General features: G+C 32.2%; 2 protein-coding genes across 2 annotated transcripts in view; one reads left to right on the top strand and one right to left on the bottom strand.

The window, feature by feature from the left end:
- LOC125657811 (uncharacterized) overlaps positions 1-552 on the bottom strand; it is a 37,994-nt gene extending 37,442 nt beyond the window's left edge. The window contains exon 1 of the mRNA XM_056149674.1: positions 520-552. Coding sequence (XP_056005649.1) covers positions 520-537 — 18 coding nt within the window. The 5' untranslated portion in view covers positions 538-552. The remainder of the gene's footprint in view (positions 1-519) is intronic.
- LOC125657810 (schlafen family member 13-like) overlaps positions 1-20,796 on the top strand; it is a 37,108-nt gene that overhangs the window by 1,858 nt on the left and 14,454 nt on the right. Inside the window, exons 2-4 of the mRNA XM_048888591.2 lie at positions 2,424-3,118; positions 3,600-3,718; positions 14,342-14,495. Coding sequence (XP_048744548.2) covers positions 2,424-3,118; positions 3,600-3,718; positions 14,342-14,495 — 968 coding nt within the window. The remainder of the gene's footprint in view (positions 1-2,423; positions 3,119-3,599; positions 3,719-14,341; positions 14,496-20,796) is intronic.

The raw sequence follows: 20,796 nt of genomic DNA, 5'->3' as shown, positions 1-20,796 counted from the left end.
ACTAGAATTGTTATGATTTCTCAGTCGTTGATAGCAAGTGGCATGGTTGGTTATCAGGGGTGGGGGGTGGGGGGGGGGGGGGGTCGTGGTTTGCATTACCGGACGTGACAAGGAAATAGATTTAAGCAGTTCTTATTTTTAAACGCTGAAAAGACATATTTTAAAAAAATTGTTTCGATCCAACCGAATTCCAGCGATTTTTTTGTAATTTTTTAAATAGCTTAAATTCAGTACCTGTGCTCCCTCACATAATTTAACACGTTAGTCTTTTCATTTTTTCTTTTCTTTCTAGTTAGAATAATCAATTCCAGTTGAAACTTTAGTATTTTAATCAGATTTATGGTTTGCAGTCGATTATACACAATTTGTATTCGATGCCATATTATGTATGCCTAATGTTTATGCGTATTGTCCCAGTAGCATGACTTTTACAAACGAAAATAAGTATTTAGATCCGACACTGTCAGTCTTATTATGATGTACCTCAAAACGTAGACATGAAGTCACACATAATCTTACCCTGCCTTTCATAAACATTGCACCTCGTTAAGCATTACGCTTAATGATGCACTGAAATTTTGAGCTAGGATACCACAAGATTAGGATGATAATCCACGTAAGTTCACAATCATAGTCCAAGATGTGACTTTGTGAGATCTCAGCCATTTTTGACAAGGGACTTCTGGGATTGGCGTCAAAAAAAAATTCTTGTTAGAGGTTGAGATTTAGCTCGGATTATTTCCCGTGCTCTAGTCATTAGAGCTCGCAGTACGAGCCAGCACTCCGCGCTGGCTCGCTGCGCTCGCTATTAAATCAATAAAACATACTGTACATAAACATGATGAATGTGATTGAAATATTTCTATACATGTACTTTATACAATTTATTTTTGCTACCTTCAGTGACTTAACAGTTCAGAACAATTAAGTCGCGCGCGTCAAAGGTTATAACATTTTTAGATTGCAATGAATAGTTTTGAAATTTAGGTTGCAGATATGTTTTGGGCCTCTCCATTCATTGATGGTGTCAAAATCACCTCCCCGCATGCGGATGCACATGCGCTAAATTCTGATTGGACGATTTTGAAATCACCATAACTTTCTTATAAATGAAGCAATCGAAATCAAATTCATATAGTAAGTATAAGGTTCAAATGTCTATTGAATAGCATCAACAAAAATGGTGTGTTGTGCTAGTGCACGCGTGTATGCACGTGCATTGAATTTGGTTTTCGTAGTTTTGAGTTGCTGTTAATTTCTCGTTTATCATTGAACTGTTGTGAAACTTCTCTTGTAGTCATATATTTAGACTTGTAATGTATCAACATGGTCAAATTACTGACCAGCATGTCGTGCGTGCACGTGCCCAGAATTTTCAGATGTCTATAACTGATTTGTTTTAGCATAAATTGGACTGAACGTTATAAAATAGTTATATATTCAGACAATTCACATATTGATATGGTCAAAATCACTTGTATTGAAACAAATGACACCACTTTCTAAATGGGGGGATGTTTGGGGAACATCTGTAATGGTCACCGTTACAATAAGTACTAGGTTCTTTTGTGTTGTTAACTGTCCGCTAACCTGTGTGCGTTAAAGTATAGAAAACTTTGATGACTTTACAATGTAACCTGATTGCCAATCCATTATTCTGTTGATCCTCATAGAATTTTATTCTATTCTACATGAAGATAATATTGGACAACTTAATAATCCTAAACATTTGACAATTGTGAATCAAAAATCTTCCAAAGGGATGTAGTTTAAGAATTATTTTTTGTTTACAATGTGTTGAATGGACTTCAAGGATGAAATATATGTTCACTCAGTGAAATTCGATTTTCATGCTTTTAATTAATTTGATAAAAGATTTGAAATAACTAAATCAAGCTATTTCAAATAGCTTGATAAAGCTAACTATATAGTTAAATCAAGAGATTGTGCTCTACCTGATGAGAGAGTACTACTACTAGTGCTTATTCTAAAAAGACTGGGTAGCTTCTTTTATATCAGCTTACTATTCTCAGTTGAGAATTGCAAGGGATTAATTAGAGTTATCCCACCACGCTTTTAAAAATCAGAAAGGTCTAAAATATCATGTTACTGGAAGGAAGAAAATGCAATGGACCAGACCAGGATTTGAACCTGGTCCCCCTGAATATCTACTCAGTTTCTCTACCAATTGAACTATCTGGCCACCAGCAATCGAACCCGTCTAACCACTACATTCCTCAGTATAACATCATATTTGGGATTTCCATAGATCTTCAATTAACTGTAAGGTCTTCAATTAGGCATCAGCATGTTTATATACAGTCATTGGGGTATATTTACTTGGTACATGTAATATTTGTTACCATATTCAAATATCATTTATTAATAATGAGCCAATGTCAAATTCTTTCTTTGATTTGTAGAACATTAAATTTACATCGATATGGAGATTGCCTTCTGCACTGTACTGTCCACATCTCGCGAGGCATCCATGAATTTGACAATGACGTGGTTTTACGTTATGCATGTGCCATTACAAATAGTGGGGGTGGTATTCTTCACATGAAAAATGTGGATTACGAAAGTGGAGTATGCTCCAAAGACTTGGATACCTGGTGGAGTGGTATGGAAATAAAACTAGCAGCCATGATCTCTTCGGATGATATTTGTAACTATTTCGACATGGTGGGAAGTTATGATGATGCAGATCTCTATCTGTTTATAAAATCTGCAGAGCACATCAGTACTATAAACTATCATTGTCGCTTACCAACAGACACAGCCACTCATGAGGTGAGTTACCAGTCAGTGATGAAACTGCTTCAGAAAGGTGAAACAGAAAGACAGTTGTCTGCTCTTCCTTTAATACCAACAAGTTACCAGTATGGAGTTACTCATGAATGTTTGAAACAAGAAACAAAACAAATACAGTTCAAACAGCTGTCTGGAGGACACTCTAAAGACGGGAAGGGAATACCAGACAAAATTAAGTCTCTGGTGTCTAAATATGTGTCAGCCTTTGCTAACCATGAAGGGGGACACATCTATTTTGGGATTGATGACAACCAGGCTGCTGTTTATGGAGAGGAAATGACTCAACAAGACCAAGAGAGAACAGGTACTATCCTTGTTAAACAACCTGATTAGAATGAGGGTGTTTTCTCATTTCTTAATTAATGAAGTTTTCATGATGTGTGTATTTCCTCTGTCCATCTAATTCTATCTAATTCATTTAAACCAAAATACTAACATTGTACTAGATTTCTTTTTCATTCTTAGGATTTTGTGACAATCATAGTAAAACAGTAGTCTAGGAATTTCAGTAAGATGATCGAAACTTGAGGATTGTGTACTCACCAAGTCTTTAAGTGAAAAATATTGAACACTAACTGATGTAGAGTTTTGTTTAGGGAATGTAATATTCCAGAATTAAGTTATCGAAGTTATAACTTTTAGTTCTGCAGTGCCAGCGCATTGCACCCAGTGTCTTGTTTGTCTTCAGTCTTCCACCATTTCCATGTACAAAGCTTAACGATCCTTAGTTTTAGGTTAAATATCATAATTGCATGGTTTTTACTAATTCAAGATTTCAATTCCAGCCAAACTTGTTCAACTAAGAATGGATGTCATCATTTGGGGCAACTCTTCCTTCATTGCACAGAGGGGGGTTCACTGGGATATTCAGTTTTTTCCATTGCAGCATGTTCCACCAAGAATGGTATTTTTCACTCAAATTTCATTTACATGTATGTTAGGCTCTTGTTTAATTAGCGACATCTCTGCAGTACATACTGTACATGAGCATGTATTGGGCATGTTTTTTCTTAAAGGAAATGCTTTCATAAAATCTTGGAATTTATGCATGAAAAAGTGAAGATAACAATGAACAAATCTCATTAAGAATACAAAAGTGAGAGAAGAGCAAGCATGGATCCTTAGAAACACTAGAGGAGGGACCAGGTGCCTAGAGGGAGTAGCCATCCCTTGTTGACTGGTCACACCCACCATGAGCCCTATACCTTGATCAGGTGAACAGTGTAATCCATAATCAAAATCAGTATCTAAAGAACGGCCTAACAATTTGTATGGAACATGTTAAACAACATTCAACCTCATGGCAAGTTGTACATGTGTATTTACAAATTATATCGTTACAATGACCATAGAATTTGTGAAATGCTGACTTTATATGAGACTGTTGAAACCCCTGTAACATTAACTTATTTGTCACGCAACTTAATTCGGACCTCATCAACAAGCTTTCCGCAAACACCCGGATAAAATCGTCATGGTACTTTAACGGACACGTTTACAGACAGATTGGAAAACACAGAATCATGTTTGACATTTATGATGATGTGGAAAATAAAAGAGATGACAAAATATTCCGTAAATATTCCGGAGATTAGTATGCCAGACCAGATTGTGCTATTAGGTTTGACAACTAGTGAGACACTTTCGACTTCCGGTGTATACCATGTGTTAGTAACAATATTATTGCCTGTGTGCATAGTGAGTTTGTGTCTTTGCCATTACAATGTATATGTTTTTTACGTTTCTCTTCTCTAAGCTATACTTTTTGTCTTTCACGCTTCTATTCTTTCCTTTCTATCTATTTACTATTGTCCAAATAATTACGAGACTTGGTTCTAAAGGGTATCTTTTACAAAGCTGTAAACTTCGTTAAAATGGTTAAAATACTTTCCGTAAATGGTCAAGGTCTAGGAGATATTGCAAAGCGTAGAGATGTTTTTAATTACCTGAGATCTTTAAAGTACAATATTTACTGTTTACAAGACACACACTTTTCAAGTGATATTGAAAATGATGTCAGAAACCTCTGGGGTTTTCAATGTTATTTCAGTTCCTTTGCTTCAAATTCAAGAGGAGTTGCTATCCTTGCAAATAATAATTTTGATTTTAAGGTAATATTTCTGAAAAAGGTGATATACATGGAAATTATTTGTTGCTTAAGATATCTATAGATAGTCAGGAAGTGGTTCTATGCAATATTTATGGTCTGAATACAGATTCACCACAGCTTTTTGAAAATATACAGACACATATTGACAACATGCAGTGTGAAAATATTATTTGGAGTGGAGATTTTAACCTGGTTTTAAACCCAAACCTCGATTGCTATAACTATAAGTGTATAAATAATCCAAAGGCTAGAGATAAAATTTTAGAAATGATAGAAACTTATGGGTATATAGACCCTTTTAGACAATTACACAAGAATCTTCGTAGATATTCTTGGAGGAAAAAGTCCCCACTGAAAAACAATTTAAGGTCGATTGGATTTTTTTTTACTTTCTGAATCATTGTTATCTAGTTTAGATACTTGTTACATTGAGTCTAGCTATAGATTGGATCAATCTGCAATATCCTTGTCATTAACATTTAAGGATTTTAAGAAAGGACGAGGACTATGGAAATTTAATAACTCCTTACTGTATGATGATAAATATCTAGAAAGTATTAGAGATATTATTTTAAAGGTTAAGGAGCAGTATGCAGTCCCTGTTTACAACATGGACAATATACACAAAATGGCAGATGAGAACATCTTCTTCACTATAAACGATCAACTATACCTTGAAACTTTGCTTTTTGAGATAAGGGGTAAAAGTATCTCTTACTCTACATATATCAAAAAGAAAAAGAATAAGGAAGAACAAGATTTAATGAAAGAAATTAAAAGTATTGAGGAGAATGCTTCTGAAGGTAATGTTGATGAGTTATATAGCAAAAAACAAGAGTTAGAAAAATTAAGAAAATATAGACTACAAGGAAATTATATTAGAAGCAGAGCAAAATGGATAGAGGAGGGAGAAAAACCATCAAATTATTTTGTAATCTTAAATCGAGAAACTTTACAAGTAAAATCATACCTCAACTGGAATTAAACTATATGATCAGTCACAAATTTTGATTGAAACCAAAAAAATTTATGAAAATTTATACAAAATCAATCTGAATAATGCTGATTTTCATTTAGAGAATGAATTATTCTATGATATAGTATCCCAAAACTTTCTAATGAAGAGTCAGAATTTTTAGAGGGTGAAATTACTTTAACTGAAGCATAAAATACACTTCTAAATATGAAATCAAACAAATCGCCAGGATCTGATGGTTTTTCTGCTGAATTTTTTTAAAGTCTTCTGGAAATATATTGGTGTGTATGTTGTTAGATCCATTAACTATGGTTACAAAGATAATATTCTGTCTATCACACAAAGGCATGGTGTAATTATATTGTTACCAAAAGGTGACAAACCTAAGCAGTATCTAAAAAACTGGCGACCTATAACTTTATTGAATGCAGTATACAAAATTGCCTCTGGTTCTATTGCAGCTAGATTTAAAAAACATCTAGACAAGATAATTGACCCAGATCAAACAGGGTTCATATCCAACAGATATATTGGAGAAAACACAAGGTTAATATATGATATTATGCACTATACTGAAGAAGATGATATCCCAGGCCTTTTGCTACTTATTGACTTTGAGAAAGCCGTTGATACTTTATCGTGGAATTTCATACAAAAAAACTTTGGATTTCTTCAATTTTGGTCCTTCTATTAGAAAATGGGTTAGCCTTTTTTATACAAATATAACGTCTACAGTTAACCAAGGCGGCAATCTGTCTGAAGTGTTTGATATTCAGAGAGGGTGCCAACAAGGAGACCCTTTATCACCTTATATGTTTCTAATATGTGCAGAAATTCTAGCAATACAAATAAGAAAAACTAAAAATATTAAAGGCATAACTATAGGAAATATTGAGAGAGAAAAATTCTCAACTGGCTGACGACACTTCAATTATTTTTGATGGAAGTGAACAGAGACTGTTGGAAACTCTAAGGACCTTACAAAGGTTTTCAGAAATGTCTGGCTTATGTATCAATTATTCTAAAACTCACACCGTATGAATTGGCTCAAAAAAATACAGTAATGACGTTTTATTACCTAACAGTAATCTCAAATGGGGAACTACTAAATTCACCCTGTTAGGAATTATTTTTGATGTTGAATTGCACAAAATGCCTAAGCTAAATTATGATCCAAAATTAGTAAAAATCAAATCCATTCTAAATCAATGGGGGAAAAGACATTTAACCCCCATTGGCAAGATTACAGTCATTAAAACATTAGTTCTACCCCTATTGAATCATATTTTTATGTCTATCCCCAACCCATCTGTGTTTTATTGTAAATAATTAGAAAAAATGTTCTTTTCATTTGTATGGAATGATTCAACTCATAGAGTAAAAACAGATGTCCTTGTTAAGAAATATGAAGATGGGGGTCTAAAGATGATTAATCTAAAATCTTTCATAGCATCAATGAAATTATTCTGGATACGACAACTTATTTCTACAAACAGGGGAATGAATAACTTAATACCTGGCTTTGAACTAACTACGTTCATTTCTTGTGGGATTGATTATGTCAAATTACTCTTGAAATCCTTGAAAAACAACTTTTGGATAGATGTATTCAAATCCTGGATTGAACTACAAAATGCTGGTAAAGAATCACTACTACTGCAGATACACCTCTATTTTATAATCATATGATTCATATTGGTGGGAAAACTTTTTTTTAATAAACAACTCTTTGACAGTAACATTAGACACATAAATGATATTATTGAAGAAGATGGTAGTTTTTATAGCTATGAAACTTTTTGTGATACTTATCCTAATGTGAAAATCAATTTCTTAGAATATGCAAGCATCATTCATGCAATAAAGGCTTGGATTAAAATGTCTTCCAAAAACATAAGTTTTAAAAAGTTGGCAAATCCATTCATTATGTCAAACATACACAATGTACTGAAATGTAGAAAGTCCAAATGCTTTTATGAACTTCTCAACAAAAATTCCTCTGTGACAACAGGCAAAACAAGATTGAGTGAACTCTTAGAAATAGATAATACTGAGTGGAAAATAATCCACAAAATACCTTTCATAATAACAAAAAATAGTAAACTTCAATGGTTCCAATATAGAAAACTTAATAAAATTTTAGCAACAAGCTCATTTTTATTTAAAATAAAAATAAGTGAACTCAAAAATGTGTACCTTTCGTCACAATGAGGAGGAAACAATAGAACATATAATATGGGAATGTAATTGTGTTCAATCATTTCTAGCTGATTTTGAAGTTTACTTAGAACAGAGAACAAATTGTCAACTAGTCTTTACAAAAAAGTCTTTTATAATAGGCATCCTTGAGAAAAACAAGGGTATACAAAATATTCTCATACTTTGGTTAAAGTATTATATTTATACAGCAAGGTGTACAGAGAAAAATTTGAGTGTGCATTTTGCAATATCATTTTTAAAGTTATTCTATGAAACACAAAAATTCATTTCTTATAAAAATGGTGATACTAAAAATTTTGATGCCCTTTGGAACAGATGGAACCAAATATTTTCTTAGCTCTCTCTCTCTCTCTCTCTCTCTCTCTCTCTCTCTCTCTCTCTCTCTCTCTCTTCTCTCTCTCTCTCTTCTTTCTCTCTCTCTAAAAGAAAAATAATAAAAACAAAACAAAAACAAAAACTTATTTGTCAGTAGCCTGTCTAGATTTAAAAATTGATCATACACAGAACATGCCCTTGTATATCTAATCAGTTGAGACATTAGCACTATATGCAGGTGATAATGGAATGTTGCTACATATATATGTAAATGTGGGAAGTTGATGATAAAAAAGTTGAAGTCATCCTCTTTGTCATAAAGTTTAGTAATGTTAGTTTACTGTTAATGTCCATGTTCAATAAGATATCCAAATATGAAGCAGATATGGAAGACTCTTTATTTCAAGTTCACTGGATATCAAAGTGACATGAAAGTTTTTGATAGACAAAATGTCATCATTGCATCTAAATGGTGAATTGAAAGTAACAGCAAGAGACGTTAGAAGCTTCTGAATAAATTTTGCTTCATAAAAATACAAAAAACAGGTCAGCTAATAAAGGAACACAATTCATGCCCATGGTAATTCCAACAAACTGTACAGAATTATGTGTAATTATAATATACATTGTACAGTTTATTTCAGTTTTCTTATATACTATTAAGTACATAAGGGATATTTCACAGGCATGATATTTTTCTTGTGAAATTCAAAGTTTAGTAAGATTTTCTTCAAATAATATTCAACTAAAATACTTTAGCTTTTGAAATGTATGGTGCTAATCTGAGGTGTACATCTTATGTTTCAAGTGCAATCGGGGCTTTTTGAGTTCTTCCATGTCCGTGTTTATTCTGCATTTAGTCACTATTACGTCATACTTTTTTAGGCATCGTCATTTCTGGTTTATCATCGTTAACGTGAATTTTATACACCAAGTCTTGTGTAAGTGTATAGGCTATTGAAATGGATGTTGATTCTATGCAAGTCGAACTGAAGAAAATTTTGTTACAGATAAGTGTTTCTTGTTCCTTTTACCATAAAAGTAACATATAGAGGCTATGTAAGCTTGCAATTGGTATAAATTTGGAAATTCTTTCCAAAAATGTTGGTGTACATCCAAAAAAAGTATGATCTGAAGCTAATGAAAGTTGATCACCGATCGGTAAAGAAAAATGACTAAATTGTTGAAAATCATCAATAAAAATGTGGTCAAAAAATGAAAACATTCCAGCTATATTGAAAGTTATTACATCATGATTTATCTTTACAAATATTGGGCACCACTGTGAACGGCGACTTCGGCATTACAAATCCGCTAATGGATATATCCGTTCTTCTGAGGCATGCATGTAAAATAAGGGAGGGGGAGGGAATGGTTCCCCTTTTCACAACCATCATTTTCTATTATTTATATATACAAATAAAGATATATTTCATGACACAACCATCAAGCCCCCCCACCCCACCCCACCCCCAACATTTTATGGCAGCAGAAGTGAATGGTACAAATATGAATAATGAAGTGAATCGGACTGAATGAATGTTTTACCCACGATTCAAGTAATCGGAGCTTGGGAAAAATTTTCTTAGGCATTATTTTGTTTTTTTGAAAGTATATTTTATTAGCATATAACAACAATGTGAAATAATATACTTTAAAAAAAAAAAAAATTAATTATCATGCATATTATAGTTTTCATGTCAGATTCTGAACAAAACTGCATACATGCGATGAGTATGTAACCTGATATATGTAATTATATTCATCTAAAATATAAGTTGTATTAATGGACAACACATATATTATGTATCAATAGGCAAAATATATATAAAGAATATACACATATATATCTGAAGGTTGCCATAAGGGGGTAACGCCACACATAGAATACAGTCCATACACAACCCCCCCAATGGCAGCACTAGTACAGGAGGGCAGATCCCCTCCTTGTGTTTTTTATGTAATAATTATTAACATGTTTATAACAGAAATTATATTATATAGATATAATATATGCAATACATTTACGACTTTTCACAGAGAAAAATATAACATACAAAATTTTCAAAGATGTATAGACAAAATCATTTCAAAGAGTTTGTATAAGTTTTGTTTTTTCTTATTTATCTAAAGTACATGTATGAAAATACCAGATAAATCATTTTCTTATCATTAAAAAAATCTACGACTAAAGTTACAATTTTTCTTTTATATTTTTCAAAACATTTACAAATTTTTGTTGTTATAGTTTTTATATACCTTTGAAAAGAAGAATAATACATTCTTTATGTGATATTGTATTTCCTCTGATTTTTCTTGTTTGTTTTCTAATCTACAATACATTTTATATCTGTATATTTTACAAGCAATGATAGATATCCATAGATTCAAAAATAAGGTTTTATCATTCTTTTCATGATAAAAACCAATTACAATTGTTTTCCATGATATATTAAAATTTACAACTTTTTGAACAATATCCCATATATGAGCAACATTTTTACATTTCAAAATTAAGTGTTCATTGCTTTCCTGTACATTTTTGCAATAAATACATAAATCATTTTGTATAATTTTCCACCTTTTCAGCATTTCTCTGTTACACAAAAGGTTATTTAACAATCTGTAATTAAAATCTGATATATATTTGTCGTTAATAGCTATTATTTTTTGTTCATAAATAGATTTCCAATCTGATTTTGGAATTTAAATTTTTTTTCCATAATAACTTTGATGCAAAGGAGGTTTAAATTTTTCTCGACGTAAAATACTATAAATCAATTTTGAGGTTATACAATGTATCACATATTTTAACATGTTGTTTATTTATCAGTTCATATACATTATTCCCATATATAATATTTTCATATTGTATGTTTTTAAAATCGTGATTTGTAAAAGCTCTTTTAACAACTGTTTTCAAAATCATATATTGACAAAGCCAGTTGTTTTTTCATACAAGTTTACCATCAAACCATTCTATAGGTTTCATACCATTTACTAACATCACTAATATACCTAAAACCACTTTTGAGCCAGCTTTCAAAATATATTGGCTTGTTTTTGTATAGTATTTTTTTATTGCACCATAGAGGCTCTTTTGATAAAGCATTGAGTCTCTGTTCAGTTTTTATTTTTTTACATTCATTAAAAAATATAAGCATTTCCTTGTAAAAAGTGGGAAAGTTTTCCATAATTTTATAATATTTTATATCGTTGATATTTGTTTTACATAAATATTCAAAGTCAAAATTTCTTTCTTTACATAGACTTTCTACAAATAAATATAAGGAACTATTCTTGCATAAAATGTTTTTTATCCACGATACTTTTATGGATTTTAATTTTAGTATTATATCAACAATACCAATATCCCCATCCATAATTTTTCCAATCTGTGTATTTCTTTTTATTCTGTCTTTTTTATTCCAAATAAAACTATATAAGATACCTTGTATTTTTTTTTTTATTATACACTCATTTGGAAAGTTTAAAACTGACCCAACATATGTCAACTTTGATATTGCAAGGCTGTTAATTACACACACTTTACCAAAAATTGTTAATTTTCTTTTTTTCCATGATTCAAAGAGTTTTTCTAAATCATCTACAATTTTTGTCCAGTTTTTATTTTGACACATTTCTTTATTATGCCCAATAAAAATACCTAGTGTTTTTATGCAATCATTACTAACATCCACATTTTCTATTTTCTTATTTAATGTTTCCAAGGACCTGTTAGAAGACATTCTGTTTTGAACATGTTTAATTTCATACCAGATACTTTGCTAAACTCTTTTATAACTTCTAAAGAGTATTTAAGAGACATCTTATCTTTTAAAGGGAGGGTACAGTCATCAGTATGTTGTATTATTTTTATGCTGTTTGCCATACCAGGTTTTTGAAAACCCTTAATGTTTGAGTTTGATCTAATACCAACAGCTAATATTTCTATTACGAAGAAGAATAAAATTGCCGATATAGGGCATCCCTGTCTTATACCTCTATTCATATTACCTGTTTTAGATATCCATCCATTGTTTTTAATTCTAAATATAGGTTTATTGTATAATATGCTTATCCATTTTAAAAACTTTTCCCCAAAATTATATTTGTGAAGAACTTTTAACATAAAATTCCATTCAACTGAATCAAAAGCCTTTGGAAATCAAGAAATAGTAATATAAATTCTAAGTTATTTCCTTCGCAATACTCAAAAATATCTACAATCAGTCTTGCATTTAGAGCTATATTTCTTCTTTTTATATATGCTGACTGATTTGCATTTATTGCATTATCCAATATGTTTTGTAGTTTTTTGGCTAAAATAAAGGCAATTATTTTATAGTCAGTATTTGTAAGACTTATAGGTCTGTAACTGCATAAGTTTTTTGGGTCCCCCTTTTTAAATAAAAGTGTTATTAAAGATAATCTTTGTGTTTGTGTCATTTTATTTTTTTCAAAAATGTCTTTAAGTGTACAGTAGTATAAATCTTTTATGTTTTCCCAAAAAGTTTGATAAAATTCACAAGGTAAACCATCAAGTCCTGGTGATTTGTTTTTCTTCATATTGAATAATGCTTCTTTACATTCTGTTAAAGTGGGAAATTTGTCAAGTTCAAATTTTTCTTCATCATTTAATGTGTACTCATTTATTTGATTTATATTTTCTTCTTTAGATGTGTTTTTCAAAAAAGTTGCATGTAGATTTTAATATTTCATCTTCATCAATTACAGTAACATTATCAATATTTAAAGATTTGATTACATTTGAAATCTGCCTTTTCTTTTCAAGATTTAAGAAATATGAAGTATTTTTCTCTCCTTGCTCAATCCAGTTTGCCCTAGAACGTATTTGTGCGCCTTTTGCCTTTTTATTAATCAACTCTGATAATTCATGTTCTAGATTTCTTTTTCTATTCATGTTAATTTGATCATAAGGCAACTCTTCTATTTTACTTAGCTCTTCTTGAATAAAGTTTATTTTGTTTTTGTATGAAATGGATAATCTTTTTGAAAAATTTATACAGAAATTTTTAATATTCATCTTCAATTTTTCCCATGATTCTGTTGGGTTTTCTTTATCAAAAATGTAATTCACGAGGAAATTGTTCATTTCTCTGGTAAAAGTTTCATTTTCAATTAAAGATGTGTTAAATTTCTTAGGCATTATAATTATATGATACGCTACTATCCCCCCCCCCCCCCCCCCCCCCCAGGCGTTGGCATGATAAAGAATTCTCACTGATATGGCCCTGAGCACTAATCGTAGGTCTAAATTTGCAGTACAAGTACTTCGCCTAAAGCTGGTGGCATCTCAATACGAGTGAAAAAAAATTGACAAGTCGTAAAAAACAATCAATCAATTACACACACACACACCCCTCCTGAATTTTAAAAGGTGTAAAATATATATATATATATATATTGAGTTATGATAAGTCGTATGTCACTACTTAACCCCCCTCCATGCATTTGGAAATTTGAAAGATTTTGAATATCAGTCAAAAGAACATGTTTAGTTTGGTTTGTTTTAATTTATTTACTCATTCTTGTCAAGAATTTTAGACAAAATATTTTGAAGACATCTTCTCTAGCCGCCCCCCCCCCCCCCCCCCCCCCTGAAAAATGATGCCACGTGCCTGTTTCCCCCTCTTAATTACGTATATCCGTATTATGTCCCTCTGCCACACACCAATGACAGTGGTTCTTAAATTCGTAATCAAAACCAGTGAGTAAAATAAATGAACAAAATCGTCTGATTGTTAGCTAGAAGAAACCATGCCTAAAAAAATCACCAAATCACATGACTTAGGTAGATTCTAAAACACAAAATACGCACAGGACGGAAGAACTAAAAAATCCCCTATTGTAAGATTTTAAAGTGTGATTTGTTCCCCTTGTAGAAGCCTCGAGTTGTGGTTGTTGTATCAGTGTGTCAATTTCCTGGTGGTGTGTTTACAGCAACACCAGATAGTTACTATGTGAATATTCAGAGCCATGATGTGGAATGCTGGTCTTTTGATCAGTGGAAGAAAGCAATGCTCAACCCATTTCAAGGTAATGATATTGATATAAAGAATGTAATTGTAGAGATCGAAGAATAATGTTGTAAATTTACATGTGGTTTACAAGTTAAAATTAGAATGTCTAGTAATTTTAGACACAGCATTAACTTCATGTATTAGCTCGTATCACATGTGGCCTGAGTACCGCAGGCTACCTCACAATACATGTACAAACATGCAGCTACCTCACAATACATGCATAAACATGCAATATGATGTGTATGACAATACAATTTTGATTACTTTAATAACTTCTTGTTTATGTGTGCGCATTGTCGTTTCCGGGTGTAGATTACGTCATCAATTTCGCCGTAGTGTTTGCAAACATATATAGAGTGCGTCTTCAATTTTTCCCCGGAAATGAACTACTAGAAGGAGAGTATGCAAAAAATCAACACGAGCACCCCAAAAATAAGCCCATTTACTTATTACTTTTTCAAGCAAACCTTCAAATTAATATAAAGTATACCTTAATATATAAGTCTAGAATTCTACACTATGTTATTTTATTCATTGACATTAAGTTGCACATTCCTCCTGTTTATGCGTTTTAACAGTTACAAACTTTTGGCTAACCTATATTAACAATGGTCACCGAAATAGGTGACAACACCGTTTTAGGACCACAAAATGACATGTTTTTTGTTACAAAAATTATATTCAATTAACGCACCAATGAATTTGGAATTTTTGGATGAAGTAAAGGAATTTAAGGTATTCAATGTATGATGACCATATTTCATATCTAATAAATGGATGGTGGAATTTTTGTAATCATGGTATCATTTTGAAGGGTTCATCAAATAAAAATAATTCACCATAGGAATTTTCAAAATTTTGTTTACTGCTTGATTTATTTCACATAGAATTTAACAAGTATATGGGAAAAGCATGTTTTATTACAATATTTGAAAAAGAAATTATATTTTCATATAAATCTCTTGGTAGAAAGTTACAAACACTTTCTCTTAGTGAAAATATGAAATAAAATTAATCATTGACCACACACATTTTTAGAAAATTATATTTTTCTTATTTTTACAAAGGGCAGACAACTCTTCCAAAAAGTCTTAAGTGCAAAAAGGTCAGCTTCTAATTATTTACCATTCATGTGAATTTCATCTGCTTCACTTTCATCATTATTTATCAATAAACATTTATGTTGATCTAAATCCTTCAAAATTGTTCATTATCCTTTCATTATACATGGAATACCTTAATTACTTTAAGGGTAGGTGTGTAATTTATTTATTTAATCCAAGTGATTGATGAGAAAATCGCGGTTTATCACTAAGGTCACCGAAACTGGTAAGTCGACGATACTCAATATCTTAAAAACCCTTTGCCTGACAGACATCAAACTTGGTACACTGGTACATATTAATGTGTATATGACCCCAATTGATAATAAGTAACCAGATCAAAGGTCAAGGGTCAAACTACTTTAGACATAAGAAAATATTGTCAGCTCAATATATTGTGAATCAAACTGGTACACTGATACCCCTAAAGAGTAGATGACCATCATTGGTTTTCAAGTCACAAGGTTAAAGGTCATAACTCAAATGACTGGTTATTTGGAAATGTCTGCTCAGTATCTTGAGAGATCACACTTAGTATTGTGGTTGCCCTTGACTAGCAGATTATATAACCATATTTTCTTTATTAAATATTGCCATATATGCATGGGACATAATATTAGTTTCCAAAACATTTCTCTTGTACATGTAGTAGTACAAAAGCACATATATATACAGTCATGAGTGGTATTACATGTATTTCTGAAACAATTTAGGCCATATCGGTCACCCAAGTTAAAAGCATCACTAGCCCACAGGCCTTATCGGTCACCCGAGTATTAATTAAAAGTACCACTAGCCCACAGGCCTTATCGGTCACCCAAGTATTAATAGTTAAAAGCATCACTAGCCCACATTTCAAAGTATCACCAACCACAGTTTAGCATTACTGACATTTATACGAGTCGTTCTTTAATGAATAAACTATGTTCCTATGTGGAATGATGAACAGTACAATATTTTCATAGGTGCATTCATATCACACAACAACCCTTTTACATATGGCATTACTTAGCTCACTGTCTTTTACTGACATGGCTGCAGCACATTTAATATATTTCATCAGTACATTTGCCTTTGGTTGATAATTCGAGTGTTTAGCTTTGGCTAAATATCATATGACAGTTGCAACATGAGTTTTAGCTCACCTGAGCCAAAGGCTCAAGTGAGCTTTTCTGATCAAAATTTGTCCGTTGCCTGTCGGCGGCGGCGTCGTAAACTTTTCACATTTTCATCTTCTTCTCAAGAACCACTGGGCCAATTATAACCAAACTTGGCCAAAAGCATCCTTGGGTAAAGGGCTTTAAAGTTTGTTTAAATGAAGGGACATGCCCCCTTCAAAAGGGAGATAATCACAAAAATGCAAAAATAAGTAGGGTTATTTAAAAATGTTCTTCTCAAGAACCACTGGGCCAGAGGAGCTGAAATTTTCATGAAAGCTTTCTGACATAGTGCAGATTCAAGTTTGTTCAAATCATGGCCCCCGGGGGTAGATTGGGGCCACAATAGGGGATCAAATTTTTTCATGAGAATAAATAGAAAAAGTCTTTAAAAATCATCCTCTCAAGAACCAATAAGCCAGAAGAGCTGAGATTTACATGAAAACTTCCTGACATAGTGCAGATTCAAGTTTGTTCAAATCATGGCCCCCAGGGGTAGGTTGGGGCCACAATAGGGGATCAAAATTTTACATACAAATATATAGGGAAAATCTTAAAAAACCTACTTCTCAAGAACCAATGAGCCAGAAGAGCTGAAATTTATAAGAAAGCTTTCTGACATATTGCAGATTCGAGTTTGTTCAAATCATGGCCCCCGGGAGTAGGTTGGGGCCACAATAGGGGATCAAAGTTTTACATAGAAATATATTATTAGAAAAAATCTTTAAAAATCATATTCTCAATAACCAATGAGCCAGAAGAGCTGAAATTTATATGAAAGCTTCCTGATATAGTGCAGATTCAAGTTTGTTCAAATCATGGCCCCTGGGGGTAGGTTGGGGCCACAATAGGGGATCAAAGTTTTACATAGAAATGTATAGGGAAAATCTTTGAAAATATACTTCTCGAGAACCACTGAGCCAGAAGAGCTGAGATTTACAAGTTTGTTCAAATCATGGACCCGGGGGTAGGTTGGGGCCACAATAGGGGATCAAAGTTTTACATGGGAAATTGGGAATAAATAGAAAAAATCTTTAAAAATCATCCTCTCAAGAACCAATGGGCCAGAGGAGCTGAGATTTACATGAAAGCTTCCTGACATAGTGCAGATTCAAATTTGTAATAATCATGGCCTCCAGGGGTAGGTTGGGGCCACAATATGGACTAAGGTTTTTCATGCAAATATATATGGAAAGTCTTCAGATAAGGGCCAAGGTAACTCAGGTGAGTAATGTGACCCTTGGGCCTCTTGTTATATTTACTTTTGAGAAGTCTGACTATATAACAGTTCTTTTCCTCCCTTGACCTATTTTTACTTACAATATTACATGCTGTGAATTTGTGCCCCTTTTCTTGTAGTATTTGTTTAGCTTTTTGTCAGCCACATTACGGTTTGAAAATCTTGTGCACACAGGAACAGGTTAGTGTAAACAAACGAAACTACAGTGATCTCAGAATAAATTCCTTTTCTTTAAGTCGTAACTTGCAAATATTGGAAGTTATGATGAAAATGACTAATATTTGTTATGATAAATGTATCACATTTATAACACAACACCCCCTCTCAAGCAAACGACCCCAAAATGAAAAGAAAACAAAAATAGATTAGGAAAATATTGAACTTGACCTCAGAATGTATGTTTAAGTGTAAGATTACCTAGCACCAAAACCACTAGGCCACCCAGGCATGTAAGTTTAAAGGTTTAATGTTTGACAGGCTGCTAAATCTCAAGGTAAATTTTGAGAACAATTTTTCATATTTTTGCCATTTTCAACAAGAGGGCCACCTTAAACCAAATTTCCTCAAATGGACTTACAGGGGTATGTACAGTCATACTCAAGTAAAAATAATTTCAGTGTTTTATTTCTTGTTTAGAGTAGACTTTTGCAACAGTTTGCATTTTTTTAAGCCCATTACGTTACATCTGCTATATACTCTATATAATCACAGAGATGTTTATGCTTATCAAATAAAGACACTATCAACATATAGATATCTTTATTGAGTAATTTGGGTAAACACAAGTATAAGCTGACATTGTATTGCAGAATATTTTTTTTTAAAAAAATCATATTCAAGAAAAAAGTATTTATGTAGGCGAAATTGCATACCAAGTGCGCTATATTTCTTTGCGGTTATCGATACAATTTTCAAAAAATTATCAATTTTGGGGCAGTTTTTTCCTTGCCCCTAAGGCCCCACGGGTGCAGGAGTCCTGATATTTACAATTTATGTCCCCTATGTCTCCAATATGCTTTGTGTCCAAAAGAATTGCAATGGTAGTGATCAAGAAATTAATCAAAGTACTGATAGTACTGATAGACGGTGGTGTGGGTTGGGAAAAGCTTAGTTAAGGTGACATTAAAACAGTAACTGCCTGGATGATCAATCATTAATGGGGATTCATATTGTAATTATAATTCAGTAATACATGTAAACAAGTTCATAGAGAGTTTATTAGATACAAAAAAAGAATCCTGTACAATTTTGTACATAAAATTTAAAAATGCAGTTCCCAAAACTGAATTAAGATCATGCCTTGTAAATGAGGAATTTATTTTCTCATGTGAGAATAAAAGGAACATGAAACTTGTATCCATGCACTGATTTCCTCTTGATCTTATAGGAATATATTTCAGAACTTTGAGAACTGTCACCTTGTAAAATGGAGAATGGTATATTATACAACCTGTCAATAGGTCAAATGTTGCCTAACATATTTCATATTATTATACCTCAGAATGTTTTTGCTATATAAATGTTAGGTGAATAAATTTGCTATTTCTTCTGGATAATGCTAACCGTGAAATAGTTTCTGAACTATCTGCCCTAGGGAAATAGTCTGGAAACATTTTACCAGATGCTATATTTTCCCGCGTTTTCTTTTCTGTGACGTCAAAATCTGATAACTTAGATCACCTCGGTAGATTCCATCTAATGCCGAATGTTAGTTTACTTCACTTTGGTATGTCTAACACAAGGAAAGTCTACTTTGGTATAATAAAACATCTATTTACTGGCTATGAGGACAATAGCAAGTTTATTGTCCCCTTCGACAGCAACTATTTCCCTCGGCTGCGCCTCGGGAAGGGGGAGAATAAACTTGCTATTGTCCTCATAGCCAGTAAATAGGTGTATACTAATTGTTAAGGCCGTTCTTTACACACTGATTTTTGACTCTGGATTACTCCATTTACCTGATCAAGATATTGGGCTCATATTAGGTGTGACTGGACAACAGGAAATGTTTGCTCATCCAGGGCACCTGGCCCCACATCTGGTATGTCCAGGGGTCTGTGTCTGTCCAACTCTTAATTTGCATATCTCATAGGAGTTACAAGATTAATCACTGTTCATTATCTTCACCTTTTCATTAAAGTCTGTGACCTATCATTTTGAAATAACCATATAATTCTAGCATGCTGTGTCATTAAAAAAATAATAAATTTATATTAAACTTAGAAGAGACATAGGTGTTATTTTTCTTATTACAGGTCTAGATAATGAACTGTTATTAATTTCATGATATGATTACCCGATAATAAGTAGGATTTTATTGTATACCAGTATGTATAGATTGGACAAAACAATAGAACATTTATACACTGTTTTTCAAAAGATATTTCAAATAAGTCATTCATCATGTGCTTAAAATATTCTCATATGAATTTTTAATCTTCAAATGTTCTCCATGTTATTTCAAAATGAATTATAATTGATTGGTGAAGTTCTTAAAGAGGCATTAGCTGCCATTTTGTCACCAAAAATTTAATTAATTGAAAATTGCTTATATTATAAATTTCAGTAATAACACCAGTATTTAATTATTTCCAACACTTTTAAACCTCAAAACAGGCACATGAATATGTAATTTGGTGCTTGAATAATTATTGTCTTGCAAAACAATAATTCATCCTTTTATATTTTTTCACACTAAAAGCAGTTATCTAACATAGTTTTATTATGTTTCTCTTGTTTTTGTACAAAATAAATGTTTTTATTAGTCATTATTATATATACCTATGCAATTGAGAGATTTTGAAGGGGAAAAAA

The sequence above is a fragment of the Ostrea edulis genome, chromosome 9 (genome assembly GCF_947568905.1).
Source record: "Ostrea edulis chromosome 9, xbOstEdul1.1, whole genome shotgun sequence".
Taxonomy (NCBI): Eukaryota; Metazoa; Mollusca; class Bivalvia; order Ostreida; family Ostreidae; genus Ostrea; species Ostrea edulis.
This window is presented reverse-complemented; position numbering and strand designations above follow the sequence as displayed.